Source organism: Cervus canadensis, chromosome 11 (genome assembly GCF_019320065.1).
Source record: "Cervus canadensis isolate Bull #8, Minnesota chromosome 11, ASM1932006v1, whole genome shotgun sequence".
In the NCBI taxonomy this organism is placed as follows: domain Eukaryota; kingdom Metazoa; phylum Chordata; class Mammalia; order Artiodactyla; family Cervidae; genus Cervus; species Cervus canadensis.
Window position 1 is genome coordinate 43,968,451 of NC_057396.1, and position 23,114 is coordinate 43,991,564.

The following is a 23,114-nucleotide window of genomic DNA, read 5'->3' on the forward strand; positions in this document are numbered from 1 at the left end:
TTATAATCATGCTTCTCAAACCACAACACTATTGTAAAATAATTAGCCTCCAATTAAAATTTTTTAAAAATCATGCTTCTCTGACATCTTTTAATATCATGAACACCAGTCAAGTAAGAAAATTTTAAAAGTTAAATTTAGATGTCACTGTTGTTAATGTTAGATGCTTCCACATGTCACTTCTAGAAATTCTTCCCAGGTGTTCCTCATGCCCTGATCTCTTAGCTGAGCTGGTTCTGGGTGGCAGATCCAGCTCAAAGAGAAGCATAAGCAGGTTAGGGAGGTAAGGAAGTACAGCAGTTCCGTGTCTGGACCATTGAATACCACAGAGGAAGGTCTGCCAGCTGTCACATCATCAGGCCTCTGAGCACAGACTGGCAGAGGCTGTGAGAATTTATTGATACAGTCATGCAGAAATACTAATAAGTGATACACTGATAAAAATTAAAATAGCAGGACTCAAAGACCCCTTGGCCTTTGTTCCTATTGCCGTTAGAAGGAATTTTCTACCTCTTGAAAAATCAGGGATCCTGACTGTCCTCAGCAAGGTGCAATTGTAACTTACAGAATGGGAAGGCATTGCGGGTAGATTCAGCCTTGAGAAATAAACAGTCCCTCCAAGAAACAAACCAAGCCTTTCTCTTCTTCCAAACCCCCTTCTCCTAAGACTTCCCCTTCCCCAGACTGATCTTCAGTCAGCACTCTCAGCAGGAAGCCTGCAGGCTGGGCCATTTCCCCCTTTAGAACAGCTTCTATATATCTAATTAAACTCACCCAAGCAGATCCCGTTTTTTAAAATTTTTTATTTTTTGGTCTGTCTCAAACTCTGCCCTCCACAAACCACTGAGCTATCCTCAGATAAGAATGGATAAGTTGTGATTCCTTGGAGATGGGTGAAGTCAGGCCCTGGGCAAATGTGCTCAGGATTCACTCACCATACCAGGGGCCTGACCTCCCCTATGATGATCTGAAGTAGAAGATGAGGGGAAATGAAAGTAAAATTCTAGGGGGTGGAGTTTGGACAGGAAAGGAGGAGAGAAACTATAGACCACATAGGGCCCCTGGGAAAAGACAAGGCTTTTATGCCTTAGCCTCCTGGGTCAGCGAGTGCATTTTATTCCTATCTCAGCTCTTCTCTTAGAAGCTGTTCTCAAGTCTCTTCAAAGTAATCAATCCTTTGGAAAACCAGACTTCCTGAGCAATGCAATTTCACACACCCACCTTGTCTTGTTTCCTTACTAATGAGCGGTCAGGAGGAAGGAGAAAAGTACCCCCTTTACCCCAGTGGAGACCCGCACTGAGGGCTCCCTGAGGCAGAACACTGGCATGCTCTCCCCTGGCCTGTGTCCACCAGCTGAAGTAAGTGAATCTGGCCAGTCTGTCCTATTAGGTCATGTTAGAGGAAATGGTTCAACAAATCTGAAATCACGAGCTGGTCAGTCAGAGGGGTAATCACAGAGTGGTAGTTCAATGATGCTGACATTCAGAAGCTGGATGCTATATGGCCAAAATTACATTTTTTCTAAATAGCCTCAGAAAGACTATAGAAAGTATCATTTGTTGTACAATGTTACTTAATACTATTTAAAATATAATCCCTATGACCTTAACATAATCAAAATGAAGCAGGAAAATTAGTTGATGGTGAATTTTGTGTGTCAAATCGACTGGTCGCTGGTTGCCCAGACTAGATATTCTTTCTGGGTATGTCTGTGTGGGTGTTGTTTCTAGATAAGATTAGAATTTGATGAATGGATTCAGAAGTTAACCTTCCCTGAAGTGAGTAGGCATCAAACAATTTGTTGAGGGCCTATAAAGAAGAAAAATATGGAAGAAGGAAGAATTCACTATTTTTGTGCCTTCCTGTCTACTTTGAACTAGGAGATAGATTTTCTTCTCTCCCTGGAAAAGGACTTACACCATGGCTACCCTGGACTCAAGCCGTTAGACTTGAACTAAGTTGCACCAGCCACCAACTTTTCTGTGTCTCCAGTTTGCCTTTGGCAGATAATGGAACATCTAAGCCTCCTTGATTAAGTGAGCTAATTCATCCTGATAAATATTGTACATATATATATACATTTATATATACATAATTATGAAGAATCCCACAGACAGAGGAGACTGGTGACAGTCCATAGGGTTGCAAAATCAGATACAACTGAAGCAATGTAGAATGCATGCATGCACATTAACTAATATATACAGCATATTAATTCTACTCCTCTGTTCTTTGGAGAACACTGACTAATACAGTAATGGAAAGTGAAAGTTGCTCAGTTGTATCCGATTCTTTACAACCCTATGGACTTAGTCCATGAAATTCTTCAGGCCAGAATACTGGAGTGGGTAACCTTTCCCTTCTCCAGGGGCTCTTCCCAACCCAGGGATTGGACCCAGGTCTCCCACATTACAGGCAGATTCTTTACCAGCTGAACCACAAGGGAAGGCCATGAAACAATTCCCCAATTCTGCATTAGGTGGCACAGGAACTCTATTAAGAATAATGACATGATTGAATTGTTCAAAGATGTGTGCCAAACAGTCATTGGTACAGTTAAGGGTACAAGGAAAATGTTGCAGGGACAAAAATGTCCAATGCATCAATCTTAATCTAGTAAGATCTGTTTAGATATGAGGAAGTCAGAGTAAACTAAGAAAATGAAATGAAGGAAAAGAGCTTTGACTGGATTTACCATTGAGGGAGTCAGTCTGGGCTGCATCAAAGCCTCTCCCAAGAAGATAGGTGATAAGATAGTCACTTCTATTTTAATCTTGTTTTCTCATAAGTCTCAGGATCTTGTTATCATGCTACTTACTTGATATTTTTTCACATGATTAAAGCCAATCAAGCATCTCTTTGTTTTATTAAAAGTGTAAAGATGTCCCTGATGGAAATTCTTCTCACTTGTTCTTCTTGCTTCTGATCTCTCAGCTGAGCTCTGTATCTGGGTTGCAGATGGGGCTCAAGAAGGATGAGCAGGGCTAGTGACTTGGGGGGAACTGCAGTAAATCCCTGATTTTAAACTTGGACATCTTGCAGGACTTGTGAACACAGAAGAAACTGCAGAGCAGGGCACCTGTCATACCTTTAGGGCTTCCAAACCAAGAAGTGACTGGGCACTGGAAATTTATGTGGAGAGTCATACAGAAATATGAAGTTGGCCGAAAAGTTCGTTGGGGTGTTTCCATAAGATAGTACAGACAAATCCAAATGAACTTTTTGGCCAACTTAATACTACATTATTACACTAACAGGTGTTAAATTATTAAGCTCTCACTTTCCCCTATTTTCCCATTGAAGCACTTCTTTTTATCCCAACAGATACTGTTTGGACAAGTAGTCCTTTTTTTTTTTATCTCAGCTCTCAAATAGGTTGGGCAAGAACTGGAAATGGAAAAGCCAAAAGACGCATGGCTGCCACCACGTGCTGTGCGTGCACTCACTGTAGCAACACTTGCCCTTCTGTCTCACTGGAGGATGAGACCCTTGACTTCATTCTGAGGATGACTGCAGCTTTTCATCTCACTAGAAAGAGTGAGGCTGGCCAAGAACAGGAAACACTGACCTATCCCTTGGCTGAGGGAGCCCAGGACAGAACTCCTGACCCTTCTTTTGTGGTAGATCATAGTGTGAACCAGGACCCTGAAAAAATGGAGATGTAACTGGGCAAACAGAGAAAAGGTTTTCCAATGAAAGAGAATTACTGCAAAAATAGAAAAAAAAAAATGTTGAATCAACTTTTAGCTAGTATATTCTTACATTAAAGAAGCAGTTCCCATAATTAAAATAAAAGCTTGGGTAGCTATGAAGAGAAAAAGCTTTTTTTTTTTAACAATGAAGATATTTTTATTATATGCACAATACAGTATTGTTACCTACAGGCAGAATGCTGTACAGTAGATCCTAGAACTTATCCATCTTGTGTGACTGACACTTTACAGTCATTGAACAGCAACTCCTTAACAATTTTCTAAGAGCTTAGATCTCATGTTAAATATTCTTACCACCATAAAAGAGCCCATGTGATTGATAGCAGAGGATTAAATAGTAGAATCAAATAGAATGTTTAGAGAAAATAAATAACAATCTAGAATTGTAAATTCAGAACACTATCTGTAATGTTAAAGTATTTAAAGATTTAAGAAAAAATAAATATTATACAAAATTATTTGTGATTCCTTAATCGAGTTATTCTTTTTCATATGAATTCATTTACCTGACTGCATCAAGTCTTAGCTATGGCATGTGGGATCCTCCCCGCGGCATGAGGGTTCTTCGTTGCGCACATGGCTTCTCTCTAGTGTGGTGCATGGGCTCCAGGGCACACACGCTCAGTAGTGGCCATGCCGGGCTTAGTTGCCCCATGGCATGTGGGATCTTAGTTCCCTGGCCAGGCATAGAACCCTTATACTCTGCATTGGAAGGCGGATTCTTAACCACTGCACTACCAGGAAAGTCCCTAATCAAATTATTCCTTATCAGAGCAAAGCAAAGTTACTAATGTTTAAAGTAGATTACCATTTCTTCTTTCACTTCTGGTGCTGCTGTGCGCTCATTGGGTTTGGACCCCATACCTCTTTTGTGAAGCGGAAGCTGAGGAGACTCCAGTCCTCAACATGGTAGACAAAAGGCCCAAGGAAGATGTCAAGACTGAGAACCTCAATCATATTAATTTGAAGGTGGTGGGGCAGGATGGTCCTGTGGTGCAGTTTAAGATTCAGAGGCAAACACTGAAGGAGAGTTACAGGGCTCAAAACAGCCTGAAGTTAAAACTCCCCTCCGGGTCCTCCCCACCATCCTATGCAAAACAAAGAACTCTCTCTCCTGAAGAAAAAATGGACCTTAAGGTAGATTACGCCCAGCTCCCAGCCAGTCCCAGCCTCTGGCCCATCTCCAGAATTCCTTGCCCCAGCCGTTTAAGAGATAACTAATCGGAGCAACCTTGGAGAAGAATGGTCCCCTTAAGACAGTAGATTTCCACATATATGCCTATATATACTTACTCTTTTCTTGGGTTACTGCAGCAGCTCACTAATCTGACTGCTGCCCCTTCTCCTTTCATTAAAGATTATCTGTTCCTGTAAAGTGCCAGTCTCATTCTTTTTCTGAACTTCGGTTCAGTTCAGTTCAGTTGCTCAGTCGTGTCGGACTCTTTGCGACCCCATGAATTAATTGCAGCACTCCAGGCCTCCCTGTCCATCACCAACTCCCGGAGTTTACTCAAACTCATGCCCATCGAGTCAGTGATGCCATCCAGTCTTCTCATCCTCTGTCGTCCCCTTCTCCTCCTGCCCCCAGTCCCTCCCAGCATCAGGGTCTTTTCCAATGAGTCAACTCTTCACATGAGGTGGCCAAAGTATTGGAGTTTCAGCTTCAGCATCAATCCTTCCAATGAACACCCAGGACTGATCTCCTTTAGGATGGACTGGTTGGATCTCCTTGCAGTCCAAGGGACTCTCAAGAGTCTTCTCCAACACCATAGTTCAAAAGCATCAATTTTTCGGCGCTCAGCTCACTTAGCCTTCTCTAACTCCCTTACCCTACCTACACCACGTAGTAAACTAATAAAAGCCTATTGTAAAAAAAAAAAAAACAAAAAAGCCTATTGTGAATGACAAGATTTATCAATGGGGCAAATCAGATTCCAATTTGATGGGTAGCTAATCAATGAAACACACACACCGGCACTGTCGGAGATGGAAGATGAAGATACAGTCGACATATTCCAGCAGCAAGATGGAAGTGTCTACTAAAAAGGGAACCTGCTACTTTACTACAGAATTCTGTTCCTACAGACCAAAAGACCTTGTCAGTTAAAAAAACCACAATTTTGTTCCATCACATCCTGACCACTGCAGTATAGTTTTTGTATTCTTTTGTTTCCCTTATACCCATTCCTTTATTTTACTTGAAGTAACTGGTGTATGTGCACAAGCATATCGCATTTTTTTAAACTAAATGGCCAATGATATGTTTTGCTCAACATCAAATGGATATGGGATAGGGAAAAGTACTGATTCTGTGAAAATACCCCCTTTTCTCCATTAGTGGCATGCTCATCAGCTCTTATCTTTGTACTCCAGTAAGTTATTTTGCTCTCACTGTTAACAAAAAAAAAAGAACAACATAAAAAATTCTTGCATACCTTGTTTGATTGGAGAATTTTAATGTTTTTTGTTTATCACTGTAAAACCAAAAAGAATTTTATAACTTTTTGTACATAATTGTTACATGTAGAGCAATCTGTCTTTAAGTAGAGATAAATTACTCTAAAAGAAATGAATCCTGAATAGTTTTCCCTATGAGTCAAGCATCTTGTTGTTTAAATATACTTGTTTAAAATGGAAAAAAATAAAAGTAGATTCCTATTCATTCTTAACATGCATTTCTAGTCACAAAGAAAATTAATTGATAACAGTTTGGATCAGTGCTTATATGCTGGGAGATTATTACAAATATTCTATTATTTAATTACTACAATAGGCCTATAAGCTAAGTCTTAGTACTTTTATTTCTTATGAAAAACTGAATCAATTTAATTTTAATAAGGGCTAGTAAGTATGATAATAAAATTTTATATTATTTCAAAGCCCAAACTCTTAATTGTCCACAGTGGTCCCCCACTAAAGCCTGTGACCTATGAGAGCACCCTAGCTGTTGTTTTAGCCATTACCATGACTGGCTCTTGCTTCATTAATGTCTCTCCCTCCTACTCCACATCTTAAGGAAGCTGGCTTCTACCTTTTCTTGGAGAGTATTCTATTGAAAGAGCACCTGTGCTGAAGAAACATTGTCCTAGGCCTAATCATCCTGTCTTCTGCACTGTTAGACATGAAATGTTGGATGTACCTCATAAGTTTATGTATTCCTTTAATGACCTGATAAGAATTTGTTCTTTATATGATATTTTTGAAGATTTACTGGGATAAAGATACTCTATGTACATATGTATATTTATACACATAATTCTATGTATGTGTACATGCATGCATGTGCGTATGGGTATGTATATATATACCATTCCCAGATTATATGCTTTGTCATTTCACTTGGACAAGGTACTACCCTTCTATAATTTGATGTAGACTCTGTATAGTAGTCTGCTCTAATTTATAACATATACTTCTCCAAGAAAAGCTTGCTCCTTTGCTATCCTAGATCAATTTCTCATCATGAATTTGAAACTAGTTACAAAGAAAAAGAACAGAAAAGAAAAGTACATGGTATGGCATATACTGTAGAATGTGTGTGTGTGTGTGTGTGTGTGCGTGTGTCCTCAGTCCTGTTTGGCTCTTTTTGACCCCATGAACTGTAGCCCACCATGCTCCTCTGTCCATGTAAATTTTTAAGCAAGAATACTGGATTGAGTTGCCATTTCCTCCTCCAGGGGATCTTCCTGACCCAGGAATCGAACCAGCATTCCATCTTTAGGTCGATCCAAAGGGTGGATTCTTTACCACTGTGCCAACTGGGAAGCCCTATACTGTGTTTTACCATAAGAGAAAGACCTGAAAATAGAAAGGCTATCCTTAATAAGAACAGCTGTCCCTAGACATGGCTTCCTCTGCTAGACAGGTTTCACTCAGAAACTCATACTTTTATACTTTTCTGACCCATTTCCAGTAAAGGGTCTTAAAAATGGTCCCATATAGAACAGCCTCAGTATAAAAAAGTTCTGTAAAACAAGATGGGAACTGGAGTGGTCTTGCCAGCCAAGTCTAGGAACTTGAAAAATGGGACTGGATAGGTCCATTATTGTTCATCTGAAGGGCACAAATATGTACACAGGACATTGACACAGCTTATACTTTTCAGTAATCACAGAGCAAATCTTTATTAAATTATGCAGGACACTTAAATAGTTGTTTTACACTGACATTTAGTTTTACACAATGATCTTAAAAGTTAAGGCACAGTTTTAAACCCTAGTTTGTATTTAAGTAAAAGAAACTCAGAATTTTTTCATCATTACACACCTTGTAAAAGTCAAGAGAGGATTAGAACTCCAACACTCTGAACATAAAATTGTTATTCTGTGTACAGATATTGTTTGTGTTTTCCTTTCCATGACCCTTTGATGAACTGAGTGTGTCCTGGGCAACAGACATTCACTCAAATAGTTGATGGTAGTGGGTGGGGAGTGATTGTAGATTGTCCTGGATATCATAGATGGTGGCAGACAGGTTTTGCCATGTTTCTTTATGTTGGTGATCAAAAAAGAAATATATGGAGGATTATGAGGGCAAAGATGTTATACCATTACTGTTTTGTCTTTAGAAGGGATTAGAGGTCTCTCTTTGAGAATACAAAAGAGAGTCAATGGGTAAATAAGCATGTCTGCTAACTCAAAGCAGATTCACTCTGCATCCCAAAGATGAGCACAAGTTCTAAAGTAGAGATGGGAGACTGGAAGGAAGAGATGGTGTGAATGGCACAGATGGGCTCAGGTATAGCAGATGAAATCTAAGGCAAGGGTCACTATCAGAAGTGGGAGAGGGAACAGAAGTTTCAGGAACTTGGAGGGCACAGTGTCATGGGAGCCGGACAGTCCCAAGGATTGAAATATGGATAGGCATTCCGAGAAAAGTTGCACTTAGAGAACTTATAGATGAGTGACCCATGGTTTGTGACATTGAAAAATGAGACAGTGCCTGCTTCATAGTCTAGAAAAACACCAACATGACGGGGAGGAACAGTCATGGAAAGAGTCAAGACTCTTGAGTCAGGATGAGCAGTGGAAGAGTCCTCAAAGGCTTCATACCTAAATTTGTCCTTTAACCCTATAACCCAGTAGCCAAATTGAGGTTTGTATATGGAGTAAGCATTTTCATAATTCGTGCTTTGTTGAACAGCAAACTTTATATTACAGGAACGTATTCTACAGTATACCCCTAGGATCCAGGCAGTCTTCTTGGATACATCTATTTCCCAGTAGTGTTTCCCTGATGAGAAATATTGGGAGCCCAAGATACCATAATTATAATTCTTAAAAGGCCATATTGGCACAGATAGTACTTGTCTCTGATCTTCTGAAAGGACAAGATTCAAATTTAGGTTGAGGGGATTCAATGTGATGTCCACTGCAGAGGAAAAAAAAAATCAAAACATGCAATAAATATAGGTTAAGCTTATCCAGTGACATTGTGAAGAGGGAACTTGGGAATTGACTGTGAAGAACTTGTGTTGATGGACTGGGGAAAGGGGTTCAAACATTAGAGTGACATATTATATGTATGTATCAGGAAGTGAACACGTGGGGCTATGACCAAATCTATTCGAAACCGCAAACTTCTGAAATGGGGTCAGGACACAGTAATTTGAAGACCCAATAAATCTTCTTACCCCAGTGGCACTGGACGCGTGTTAGCTCTGAAATGATAAAAGATTTAATGATGTTGATTGATGCAAGTGGCTAAGCACTGATACCTACTTCTTTTCTAGGGTGAGGGCAGGGGGTAGGACCACTGTGAAACTATGAAGTGGTGAATGAGAGGATGAACCAGAAACCTAGCCATTCTCCCCTTTATATGACCACGTCCTCTTCAGCAATACCCCTTCTCTGAACACCCTCCTTCTTTCTACCCCGACTTGTGCCCAAATTTAGTCCCTGGCACCACAAGAATCCCATATCCACACTCCTGCCCTGGCTTCCACACCTTTAAACATGTGCAGCATTCCACGCAGATCTGGAACCCGGAATACATTCTTCAGTGTCTTGGGAACCGTTTTTGGCTTCTTCAGTGTCCAGATCTTACTCCTAGAGATGACAAAAATGTTGACCCTACATCTCTTACATTCCATCCTTTTAATACCACTGCCTTCCTCTCCTTCCATGCACTGATGCACTTAAACCTTCCTCCCTGAGAAACCCGAGGAGGGGAGACGTGATGGCTCTGACACTGCAGACAAAAGAAATGTGCTCATGTCTACCTGCTCACTTAGGAAGAAGACCTTCACTTGAAAATATAAAATAAAAACCTGTCTCCTTCTAGAAATGGAACATATTAACCCTTCTTTTGATACTTCATGGAATGAATATGAAACTAGGTGAAATACTGTATAGGAAGGGCTTTTGCTACCTCTGTGTTGTGCTCTGCTCTGCTTAGTTGCTCAGTCATGTCCGAATCTTTGCGACCCCGTGGACTGTAGCCCATCAGGCTCTTCTGTCCATGGGGATTCTCCAAGCAAGAATACTGGAGTGAGTATTCCTCCATGCTTTCCTCCAGAGTCTTCCCAACCCAGGTCTCCTGCATTGCAGGTGGATTCTTCTACTGTCTGAATCACCAGGGAAACCCTTCGCTACCTCTAAAATGGTACTAATATGGAAAAGTCATCATACACAATGGGTCTCCCAGATGGATGTTCCCAGGCAGATCAGTAGGGAGGCTACAGATCCTGACTGTGTTTTTATGGGTCTATTTTTGGAGAGCCTATAAGCCTGTGACCTGGTTCGAAGCTTTACTTCCAGGGGTGTGGCCTACAAACAACATTGGAGATTTTTAGGAGTTCTGGGAAAAAGTTAAAAACTTCTGGCAAAGGAGAAGTTACGACTACTGAACTGAAAGTGGTTAGAACTTCATGTGTTTATAAAGAGTTTGGTGCTGCTAGATGGATCAGCAAACTTTAGACACAAAGACTACACTTTCCCATATAAGTTTCTAAAATGTGTGACTAGGAAAAGATTAATTATTGCCACCAGGGTCAAAACAATAACCTCAAGGCTCAGGTCTGCTTTTAGAAATCTAAAGAGAACCTTGTGGAATGACGCAGTCCCACTCTACTTCTATGTAGGCAAAATTTAAAACATTTTTTTTTTTTCCTCTTTAAAGCTGACCCGCATAACTATTTTAGGGCTTGACAAGGCCCATGTGCTAACACAAGCACCAGTGAAATAAAGAAACCAAAGAAGGACAGAGGGTGAATTAAATGAGTGAAGTCACAAGAATCTGATAGTAAAATCCTTTATCCTCTTTACCCTTACAGGCCCTAACTCTGTGAATTCCAACTACCGAATCCATTAACATAGAATCCAGCTCATTCTCAAAAGACATAGAACACCAAAATCCTCATCTATGACCACAATTTAAAATAATACTACATCAAAATTTCATTGGTTGGGGAGATTTTTCATTTTGATTGACCAGATAACTCTCATAGCTACAAATCTTTCTTTATACCACATGAGCATGACTCCTGATCACCCATACTCACCATTTTATGACTCCACTCATGTCCTAGGAGGAAGAGAGAAAACACAAGTCAAGGAGAATAAATAAAGCAGTAGGATTAAGGAAAGAGTAGGAAAACTATAGAGAAAAGCAGAGCAGTCAAAATTATTTGAAATTATTTGAAAAAAATCAATAAAATAAATAAGCTTTTAGCTAGATATCTCAAGAAAAAAATACATAGGAAGCATATTACTAAAACAAGAACTAAAGAAGAGACAGTACTACTGAATTAACAGAAATTAAAAGATTATAAAGGCTATGAAAAATTGTATACCAACAAATTAGATAATGTAAATTAAATGGACAAATTCCTTCAAACACAGAAACTATCCACACTGATTCACAGAGAAATAAAAAAACTGAATAGACCTAAAACATGAAGAGATTGGACTGAAAATCAAAAACTTCCTCCAAAGGAAAAGTCTAGTTCTAGATTGCTTCACTGGTGAATTCTGATAATTTTAAAGACAAAATAATACAAATACTTCACAAATTCTTCCAAAAAACAGAAGAGGAGGAAATACTTCCCAACTCATTCCATGAGGCCATGAGTCTGATACTAAAATGAGACAAAGATATTACAAGAAAAGTAAACTACAGGCTAATATCCCTTATGAATATAAACATGAAACTTTTTCAACGAAACACTAGAAAATTTAAGCCAGCAAAATATAAAAGACTATACATCATGCATCCATGCATACTAAGTCAATTCAGTCATGTCTGACTCTTTCTGACTCTATGGACTGTAGCCTCCCAGGCTCCTCTGTCCATGGGATTCTCCAGACAAGAATACTGGAGTAGGTTGCCATTCCCGAGATCAAACCCAGATCTATTATGTCTCCTGCATTGGCAGGCAGGTTCTTTACCACTAGTGCCACCTGGGAAGCCCCATTATACATCATAGTCAACTTGAATTTATCCCAGAAATGCCAGGTTGCTTCAACATTAGAAAAGCCATCAACATAAGTGAAAATAAGCTTGATAAATATTTCAAAGGAGCCTCTTAGCGACAGCAACAGGATTAGAACCCAAGGACACAGATGAGAAGGTAACTGACATGGGTTCAGAACCACAGGTTGGATGGCCCTCCTCACCTGCAGCAGCTCCACAGTTGACCATTCACTGCGGCGCTCCAGATCTGAGATGAGTTCCTTCAGCACCTGGCCCTGCTGAACCAGCTCAGCCTCAGCCACAGCCAAGCTATCCAGGGTCTTCTTCTCCTCTTCCTCCAATTTCTGCAGTTCTCTTTGCTCCTCACTGTCCAGGATGCTTCTAAGCTGATTAAACTCTGTTTGTATCCTTTGTCTCTCAGTCTGAGTCTGATACTGTAAGGTTGGACAAGGGGAAGAGGGAATGAATCTGTCAGCTGGATAAGGGATTAAGAGCCAGAAAAATATTTTTCAGGGGCTTCTTACCAGGAGGAGAGTTAAAGTAGGCAAGCAATTTTGGGGAAAGCTCAGCTTTTTAAATTTTTGCCTATTATCTTCCCTTCAGTACAGATCAAAAAGGTCTCAGGCAATCTTATCTGCCAACCCTGGACCAAAATGTAAAACCCGAGTGAGGTTTGAGTTGTGGATAGCTGTCCTAGACACTCATGCCTCCCTGCACTACTACAGTCCCTAAGTTTGAACCTTGAGAAAAAGCTCAGTCTTTTGCCCATTGTCTTCCATTGAAGGTGTCTTGCAGGAGGAATGAAGGACAGAGGTCTCCAGACTTCTTCACCATAGAGGGCTTCCCTGGTGGCTCAGTGACAAAGAACATGTGTGCAATGCAGGAGACTCAGGAGACTTGGGTTCAGTCCCTGGGACAGGAAAATCCCCTGTGAAGGGAATGGCAACCCATTCCAGTATTCTTGTCTGGAGAATCTCATGGACAGAGGAGCCTGGCAGGCTACAGTCCAGAGGGCTGCAAAGAGTTGGACACGCTGAAGCAACTGAGCACACAGACTCACCATAAAGTCAGTCTTCACGCTGAATTCCAAAGCTCTGTGTATGTTTGAAACATATCCACTCTCTAGCCCCTACTTCCACAGGGAAAGGACAAAGGAGAGAACAAATAAAATGGCACCTGGACTCATTCAATGCCAGGCAACAAGAGGAAGGGGCTTCCTCATGATTAGGGCAGGAGGACAGACGGTTGTGCCAACTCCTAACTCAGAAATCCATTAGGAAGAGTCTCCTCCCACCTTCCAGGAAGTTCTCTCTTCTCTGATGTCAGCTTCCAACTTCTCAGCCTTCTGCTGCTCCTTCCTCAGCCTCATCAGAGCTGTCTGGAGCATCTCCTATAAGGGAGGAACCACATCAGCATCAAACTTTGGGCTTTTTCAGCACCTGGACAGAGAATAAACAGGGAAGAAATCATGTTGATCTCAGAAGAGACCAGTTTATGGAAACCAGTTTGAATCTGATTATTAAAATTGATGGCATGGGATGGAAGAATATCTGAGAAGGTAAATGCATTATTTATTCCTAAGTGGTGAAAGTCACTATCCTTGCCAATTCTCTGTCTTTTTTTTAGCATAATTATCGATTCTGCTCTGGCAAGGAATGTCCTTTTTTCTCATTGACACTCTTTCTATGTCCAATCCACAATCTTCAGCAGCACCCATTCTGCTGAGAGCTAATCTCAGCAACTAGAGCTAATCTGGTGAAGGAGTTGCCAATCAATAAAACAAGAGACAAAAGAAGAAATCCTCTCACTTTCAGCCAAGAATCTATACTTTTGGCTCCCCCTTTATGTAACCAAAGAAAAACACAGAAATGTCCTTGAGACGTTGGAAGTTGAACATACAGTAAGAGACATACATCGGAGATTACAGAGCTCACTACTATGGTGCCAAACAGAGCAAATGAAAACGTGAGGTTTTCCACCAAGTACTAATTTCCATCCTGGGCCCTACCTGACTTTCCTTGACTGCCTCTTCCATGAGGAATGTGTGGTGACCGTGGTGCTCCTCAGATCGTTCACAAAGTCGACAAATGACTTTTCTATCTTCCTTACAGAAGAGTAGGAGTTTCTCTTTATGGTGCACACAGAGACCTGTCTTCTGCCCCTCCTCTGGGCTCAACTTGACCATTCTGAATCTCTTCACTATGTTGGCCAGATGCTGATTAGGCCATAGGTTTCCAAGCAAGTACTGGGTACCACACACAGGACAGCTGCTGTCCCCTCCTAGGCTGGTATCTGTCTCCTTGTTGTCAGTGATGCACGTCTGGCAGAAGCTGTGACCACAGCCTAGACTTAGGGGTTCTGTTAAAAGCTCCCGGCAGATGGGACAGGATAAGTCTTCCTGTAGGTTCACCACAGTATTTAAAGCCATAGCAGCTGCTCCCTGGCTTCCTCCTGTCCAAACTTCTGGAGCTCTTCTTGCTTAAGGATTCTGGGATGGTTAGGCAGATTGAAGAGAGATATGTAAGACTGGCATAGATAAAAAAGATTTCAATCAGGCATTAAAGACTGATTAAGACTGAAATACTGAAGAACAAGAAAGAACAAATGGAATTCAATGGCCTGGGAAAGCCTCTAAGGCCTCAGGGCTTTTGCAGTTTGCTTTTCTTTCACCCTACAATGATCTTTCCCTTGATATTTGCATGACTTCCTGTTATGCTTCATCTGACTCACTCCTTACATGGCCTCTCCTTTGAAGGGCCTTATGTGATTAGCTTATCTACAGCACAAGCATCAATACATCACTTTGTGTGCACTTACCATTTTTTTCTTATTATCACTGCATAATATATGATACCTTTCTTGAAGTATCCTACTCCGAAAATGTAGATTAGGCACTTGTTTTTATTCACTGCTGTATCCCTAATGCCTAGCACAGGGAACATAACATTTGATGAATACATAAAGGATCTTCTCACTTCTCCAGAGGAAATTCGACCTTTAAAAAAAAAAAATCAGCATTTCCTCTTTTCTTTCCATTAATTAGCTGTTCTCCTACAGATGAGCTTTAGGACCACAGATAGGTTTCCAGTGAAGATTTATCTATGGATCGATCAATTGATTTTTCCATCTGTCTCTCCCAATATACCTTTCCATAAGGAGTCCTTCCACATACTTATACTCACTCCCCAGAGACACCAACAGACAGAATAAACATTATAAGAGGAAAGTAATATTATGACTAACAATTGTCTCAGTTCAGTTCAGTCCCTCAGTTGGATCTGACTGTTTGTGACCCCAGGGACTGCAGCACACCAGGCCTCCCTGTCCATTACCAACTGCCGAAGTCTACTCAAACTCATGTCCATTGAGTCGATTATGCCATCCAGCCATCTAATCCTCTATCGTCCACTTCTCCTTCCACCTTCAATCTGTCCCAGCATCAGGGTCTTTTCCAAGGAGTGAGTTCTTTGCAAAAGGTGGCCAAAGTATTGGAGTTTCAGCTTCAGCATCAGTCCTTCCAATGAATGTTCAGGACTGATCTCCTTTAGGATGGTCAGGTTGGATCTCCTTGCAGTCCAAGGGACTCTCAAGAGTCTTCTCCAACACCACAGTTCAAAAGCATCAATTCTTCGGCACTCAGCTTTCTTTATAGTCCAACTCTCACATCCATGCATGACTACCGGAAAAACCATAGCTTTAACTAGACGGACCTTTGTTGACAAAGTAATGTCTCTACTTTTTAATATGCTATCTAGGTTGGTCATAACTTATCTTCCAAGGAGTAAGTGTCTTTTAATTTCATGGCTGCAGTCACCATCTGCAGTGATTTTGGAGCCCAAGAAAATAAAGCCTCTCACCGTTTCCAGTTTCCCCATCTATTTGCCATGAAGTGATGGGACCAGATGCCATGATCTTAATTCAGTTTTCTGAATGTTGAGCTTTAAGCCAACTTTTTGACTCTCCTCTTTTACTTTCATCAAGAGCCTCTTTAGTTCTTTTTCACTTTCTGCCATAAGGGTTGTGTCATCTGCATATCGGAGGTTATTGATATTTCTCCCAGCAATCTTGATTCCAGCTTGTGCTTCATCCAACCCAGCATTTCTCATGATGTACTTGCATATAAGTTAAATAAGCAGGGTGACAATATACAGCCTTGATGTACTCCTTTCCATATTTGGAGCCAGTCTGTTCCATGTCCAGTTCTAACTGTTGCTTCCTGACCTGCATACAGATTTCTTAAGAGGCAGGTCAGGTGGTCTTGTATTCTCATATCTTTAAGAATTTTCCAGGGTTTGTTGTGATCCACACAGTTAAAGGCTTTGGCATAGTCAATAAAGCAGAAATAGATGTTTTTCTGGAACTCTCTTAATTTTTCGATGATCCAACGGATGTTGGCAATTTGATCTCTGGTTCCTCTGACTTTTCTAAATCCAACTTGAACATCTAGAAATTCATGGTTTACATACTGTTGAAACCTAGCTTAGAGAATTCTGAGCATTACTTTACTAGTATGTAAGATGAATACAATTGTGGGGTCGTTTGAGCATTCTTTGGCATTGTCTTTCTTTGGGATTGGAATGAAAATTGACCTTTTCCAGTCCTGTGGCCATTGCTGAGTTTTCCAAATTTGCTGACATATTGACTGCAGCACTTTCACAGCATCATCTTTTAGGATTTGAAATAGCACAATTGGAATTCCATTAACTCCACTAGCTTTGTTCGTAGTGATGCTTCCTAGGCCCATTTGACTTCACATACCAGGATGTCAGGCTCTAGGTGAGTGATCATACAATTGTGATTATCTGGGTAATGAAGATCTTTTTTGTATAGTTCTTCCAGGTATTCTTGCCACCTCTTCTTAATATTTTCTGCTTCTGTTAGGTCCATGCCATTTCTGTCCTTCATCAAGCCCATCTTTGCATGAAGTGTTCCCTTGGTATCTCTAATTTTCTTGAAGAGATTTTTAGTCTTTCCCATTCTATTGTTTTCCTCTATTTCTTTGCAATGATCTCTGAGGAAGGCTTTCTTAGCTCTCCTTGCTATTCTTTGGAACTCTGCATTCAAATGGGTATATCTTTCCTTTCCTCCTTCGCCTTTTGCTTCTCTTCTTTTCATAGCTGTAACAATTGTCTAGCCAGTTAGAATTTATAAGTCACTCTAACCTATTTATTCTGCATGCAAAAATCCTTGTGAAATGAGTACTCCCTTTATTCAGATGCATAAATAGAATCAAGTGACTTACAAATATCATTCAAATCAGTAAGTTGAATTGGGGTGACTTCCCTGGTAGCTTAGATGGTAAAGCATCTGCCTACAATACGGGAGACCCAGGTTCAATCCCTGGGTCAGGAAGATCTCCTGGAGAAGGAAATGGCAACCCACTCCAGTACTGTTACCTGGAAAATCCCATGAACGGAGAAGCCTGGTGGGCTACAGTCCATGGGGTCGCAAAGAGTTGGACATGACTGAGCGACTTCACTCACTTCACTCATAGTGTCTTCAGGGTCCTCTTTCAGAGGCCTGGTGGGTGTGATAAACACTATCACCTAGAGGTACATATTTCTGAGATATCAAATAATTTTCCAAATAGGAAAATATCAAAGATTTTGCCACTGAATAAGTAAGATTTGAATGCAAAGCTGAATGATGAGAAGGGAATATGAAATGAGACAAAAAAAATATTTTAGAGAGAGGGAGTCACATATGTCAATGTCCTTTTAGTGAAAGGCACGGCATCTTCAACCTGCTTTAAAATGTCAGCCTGACTGGTATGCAGAGAGCTGCTAGGCTTTCGGCATTGCAAGAGCCCAGAAGGGACCAGAAATTTTACACTTCCTACAGTATTCTTGCCTGGAGACTCCCACGGACAAAGGAGCCTGGTGGGCTACAGTCCATGGGGTCGCAAAGAGTCAGACATGACTCAGCGACTAACACACACACACATACACACACACACACATGATGTGAAGTCTCCTTCCAAAGAGCAGAGCTTCAGTGATGGAAGTTCGTGGGACAAGTTGATGGAGACAATGGAGAGAAGCAGAAGAGAGTGAGAGATGAGACAAAATAACAGGCTTGGGAGTTAGAGACTGTGTATATGGGGATGAAGGATTATCATCAGGCTTAAGTCTTTTCTTCCTGTAAAAAGGAAGACATTGGCATTACCTTCTCCTAGTTCTTTACTTTTGTTATTTTTGGTAAACAGAGACCTCAGCTTCCTCAAAGAAGTTGTGACTCTTATAGGGTCACCTATAGGGTCCTGGAAGCTATGCTTCTGGTTCTTACAAAGTAACCAGTCTGTTGGCACAAAACTTACTTAAACTACATTAGTTTCATACATACAGACCTGATCTTGTTCTCTTGCAAATGACCTGAAGAGAGAGATGATGTACCACAATATGGCCCCTCACTGAGAGCCCGCCAGAGGCAGCCATACTGACTTCTGGGTCTCCTCTCCTCTATGCCCCTGCTAGGCTAAGTGAACCTGTTGGTTTCGGCCCTGCTAAGATACATGAGTGGGAATGGCAAACCAGACCTGAAACTAGCGCTAGTGGTCAGTCAGAGGTCCCGTCACAGAGTGGTATCATGGTGATGCCGACTCTCAGAACCTGGACTCCTTATGTACAAGGAACTGCGAAGCAAAAAATTATAAAAATAAAAATAAAGGAATATCTCAGTAGGTATTAATATCTTGGAACTTGCTATGATGGATTCTTTGTCCCCTATGCAAATACATTCACTTGCTTGAATGTGAGCTTATTTGAAAATAAGGTCTTTGCAGATGTAATCAAGTTGAGATGAGACTATACTGATACAAAGTGGGCTTTAAACACAATGACCAATATCCTTTAAGAAGACAAGAGGGCACACAGACACATTGGAAAGAAGGCCATGTGACAATGGTGGCAGAGATTGGAGTAGTGAAGCCACAAGGCAAGAAATGCCTAGGATTGCTGAAAACCACCAGAAACTAGGAGAGGAACATGGAATAGAGTCCCCCTTGGAGCCTACAGAAAAGAAACAACTCTACCACCACTTTGATTTTGGACTTCTAGCCTCCTGAACTGTGAGAAAATAAATTTCTGTTCCTTGAACAACCCAATTTGTAATACATTTTTCTTTGTGACAGTCCTAGGAAACTAACACAGTTGCAAAGGTTTGATATTGAAACAAAGATCTGAGGGATTCATAAACTATAAACTTACCCTTGCTCTAAAGAGTCAGGGAGAGGGGCATGATGAAAGCTGCATGGAGATAAGTTTAGGTCTAGAAATCTGTCCACTTCACCAATCATCCATGAAGTGAACCTGGTGAGAAGGAAAGCTGGTGGGTATAATCTAGCCAATGGTAGAGATACTGAAAATTGTCTAAAGGCCATATGTTGTTAATTCCTGGCTGCACTGACTATGTGTCAGATCAGGCTCTGATAACTGGCAAGGCCAGGGGTTTACATAATATGACATTGTCCATCCTAGCTTACAACTGAAGCTATGAGCCAACATTGGCAAGATATGTTTTCATTCTATTCAGAATCCACTCAATACTGAGAAAAACTAAGAGTCTACAGAGGAGGGAAGAGTAGAACATGCATTCTACTGTGGGGCTTTGGACCTCCTATTTAGAGTTTGGCTGCAAGGAACTGATGTCAAAGCGGATGCCACCATAATGGCTGCAAAAGGAGAAAGGTGCAGAGGAGCCAGAGCCCCCAAACATGGGCAGTGACCCAACCAAGACTCAAGAATGACCCAAGAGCCCAGAAGCCATCTTTCAGGACATGGAGAAGGGAATACAAGAAGTATCTACCTGATAGAACTCCCAAGTCAGATAGCTGCCATGGTGTCAATCCTACACTTGAGTCTTCTCAAGTGGATTTGTGATATTGTAAACTCTATGCTTCTCTGCAGATTAGATAGTAAAATTAAAGTTCTCTAGAAAGTGGAGTGCAGGGAAGGATGGCCCTAAGAGCTTCTAGACAACATCCCAGACACTTCTCTGGGTTTCCTGAGTCAGGAACTACCAATGAGAAAAGCAGGCCTTTAAGTCTCTCACATTCGTAAGATTGTGCTCAATTATCTTTTCACAATGAGGCCTTTGGGACTTCCCTATCTGTCCAGTGGTTGACTCCACCTTCCAATGCAAAGGATGCAAGTTCGATCCCTGGTTGGGGAACCTAGGTCCTACATGCCACAGTGTGTGACCAAAATTTGTAAAAAATAAATCAATGAGGCTTCAAGATCACTACTTAAAATTGCAAAGACCTTTACTGGGTCTTTGCAGACCCCTCAACCTGAGTCAACATTTTAAAAATGTTCCTCCATAATATTAATCATCTTCTTATATACTACATTAGTTTTGTTTGTTTATCTCTTCCCAGCTATAATGTAAGCTACTATATGTATTTAACATTTATTGTATGTTGAATGGATATTCACTGTACTTTTAAAAGCCAGCAGCCTGCTTTAGTTCCATGAATTACATCTTAACAACAAATGAATAAATCCATTTTCCTCCTATTTATGGCATCTTATTTTTGACCCTGAGAAGACAACTGTTATCTGGGCAGAAGTGGATCCTATTCAAGAGTAAGGCATAGACTCACAGAAAGGCAGTAACAAAGACTTCTAAAAAGTGGGCACATAGAACAGAGTGGCCATGTATCAGAATGTAAGTAAGACATCAGCCCTTGTGTGTATATAGCACAGCTTCTTTATCCATTCTTCTATCAATGGACATTAAGGTCCCACTCTATGGCACAGGGAACTATACTCAATATCCTATGATAAACCTAATGGAAAGGCATATAAAAAAATAATATATATATATATAACTGGATCACTTTTCTGCCTAGCAGAAATTAACACAACATTGTAAATCAGCTACACTTCAATAAAATAAATTTTAAAATAAAAATAAGATAGGATAATAGCAATAAAAGAAGATATCAATCACTGTGAAATGTGAGCTTAAGATGGGACATCCTTAGTGTCAATCAATAAGAGCAAACTTCCTGGTAAGACCACTGAGTCTGGGCTCCTTCTGAGCAATAATCAACTCCTTATTAATTAGTGGTCTATTGTAAATAGTAAGTAATTGAGGGAGCAATTACTGCAAAGGTGTGCCTAAGTGGAAGAAGAAGGAAGAAAAGCTCCAAGGCAGGAGAGACTACTGAAGAGAGAGTAGCAGGTCTATTCAGGGAAGGGCGAGCAGATTCCTGAGACTGGACCTCAGCGGGACACACGATAAGTGGAAGCCACAGGGGTGGGCAGTTGTCATAACATCCAACCTGCCATCCTCAGGCAGGACAGAAGCTGAGGGGATGTCAGGAGGGCCACAGACAGCCCCTCAGTGGTGCCAGGAGGAGGGTGAAAGGATCAACTTCAACATTGCCCCTGGCCATGCTCCCAAGGCTCCATTCTGTCTGATGCTCCATACAAGAAGCTAGGGCTTCACACAGCTGTAGAACAGGGACCTCCTTCACCCGGTTTTCCTCTGAGGAGGTGGAGGTGAGCAGATTTTCTGTTCATCTCTTTATGAGATGCATACACACACAGAGAGAAAGATAAACACACACAGAGACAGAGAGAGAGGATTCTATTTCCTCTCAGGAAGGTAGACAATCAAAGCTATGGTATAGGAAAGAGACACGGATGGACTCAGCCTGGAGAAATAAGCGCTCCTCCAGGAAGCAAGCAAGGCCCTCTGCCTCTTCCACACTCACTTCTTTCCAGGCTGTTCTTTCTCTAGACTCAGAGCTGCCATCTGTCTGCACTCAGCAGAGAGCCTGCAAGTTGGCTTTTTTGACCTTCGGAGCAAGCCTGGGCCACAATCTAAACTCATCCAATTAAGCCTCGTACTTTCCTTCCAGAGTCTCCTACCCTCTGTGCCTCCACAAACCTCCCCACACACCTTCAGCTTCCAGAGAAGACTCTTGGTTTCAGTGGTGAAGAAAAGCAGGAGCCATCACGATCAGAATTCACTCACCAAACAAGGCTGTCTGCATGAAGCAGTTTCTTATGAGGAGCTGGCAGAGAAACGAAAGTGAAATCTTGGCCTGGCAGGAAGAGGAAGACGGAAGGAACTCTGGGCCAAGTTGGCAGCGGTCCCTTAGGGCCACTGGTGAGTAATGCTCTAAGCCAGGGGTTCTCCAGAGGGGCGGGGCCTTTGGCCTCTGTGACAAATGTGGTTGTGGGGGATGTTACTGCCATCTAGTGGAAAGAGACCAGGGATGCAGCCAATCATTCTATAATGAACATGACGACCCCAACAGTGTCCTGTCCAAAATGCTGAGGTCGAGAAGCTCTGTTTCCTAGACCAGCTAGAAGTGGAGGGTCTCCACCACTTTCATAATTGTGCACAGGCCCTCAATCAGTCTACCATCTTAAAAAGAAATATTTATTTGGCTGTGATATATCTTAGTTGTGGCATGTGGGATCTTCAATCTTCTAGTCCCCTGACCAGGGATCGAACCTGGGCCACCTGCTTTGGGAGTGCAGAGTCTTAACCACTGGACTACCAGAAAAGTCCCCCAGTCAACCAGTTTGAATCAACCCTTCCTGTCCAATGTTCTATTTGCTCCCCAAAAGCATTACACCATCTACTAGGAGATGGGAGTTGAACCCACACCTGATGGGAATAATCTTGAGCAGAGAAGCCCCTATCAAAAGTCTCCCACCTTCTTGGGCACAGGATAATCCTAGCACATTATGTCTCCATGAAAAGTTTTATTTATTTAGCTTTGTTGAGGAAATACAATTAAAGGACTATTTTTATTTATTTATTTTTTTTTACTTTTTTAAAAAAAATCCCTTTTTAAAAATGTATTTATTTTATTTATTTTTGGTTACACTGGATCTTTGTTGCTGTGTGGGGGCTTCCTCTAGTTGCAGTGAGTGGGGGCTACTCTTCATTTTAGTGCACAGGCATTTGTGGTAGCTCTTGTTGCAGAGCACGGGCTCTAGGCGCATGGGCTTCAGTAGTTATAGTATGCT

General features: G+C 41.3%; 2 protein-coding genes across 11 annotated transcripts; one reads left to right on the forward strand and one right to left on the reverse strand.

Annotated features, from left to right (window-relative positions):
* The first annotated feature begins 4,620 nt into the window (after positions 1-4,620).
* Positions 4,621-5,757, forward strand: LOC122449413 (small ubiquitin-related modifier 2-like). The gene is made up of 3 exons (XM_043480923.1): positions 4,621-4,730; positions 5,550-5,593; positions 5,696-5,757. Exons 1-3 carry the CDS (start codon positions 4,621-4,623, stop codon positions 5,755-5,757), a joined length of 216 nt encoding a protein of 71 aa, XP_043336858.1.
* Positions 5,758-7,809: 2,052 nt separating this feature from the next.
* On the reverse strand, positions 7,810-22,226 carry LOC122449901 (tripartite motif-containing protein 34-like). Of its 10 annotated transcripts, none has more exons than XM_043481986.1 (9): positions 22,108-22,157; positions 14,944-15,121; positions 14,135-14,614; positions 13,421-13,516; positions 12,330-12,560; positions 11,216-11,238; positions 9,661-9,761; positions 9,347-9,373; positions 7,810-9,084 (listed from the first exon to the last, which is right to left on the reverse strand). In XM_043481986.1, exons 3-9 carry the CDS (start codon positions 14,552-14,554, stop codon positions 8,513-8,515), a joined length of 1,470 nt encoding a protein of 489 aa, XP_043337921.1. In that variant the 5' UTR covers positions 14,555-14,614; positions 14,944-15,121; positions 22,108-22,157; the 3' UTR covers positions 7,810-8,512. The 10 variants fall into 10 exon arrangements, with proteins under 10 accessions (XP_043337921.1, XP_043337920.1, XP_043337919.1 ...); XM_043481985.1 differs by lacking the exon at positions 14,944-15,121 and adding an exon at positions 19,332-19,433 and having other exon boundaries at positions 22,033-22,153; XM_043481984.1 differs by having other exon boundaries at positions 22,033-22,151.
* Positions 22,227-23,114: the final 888 nt, after the last annotated feature.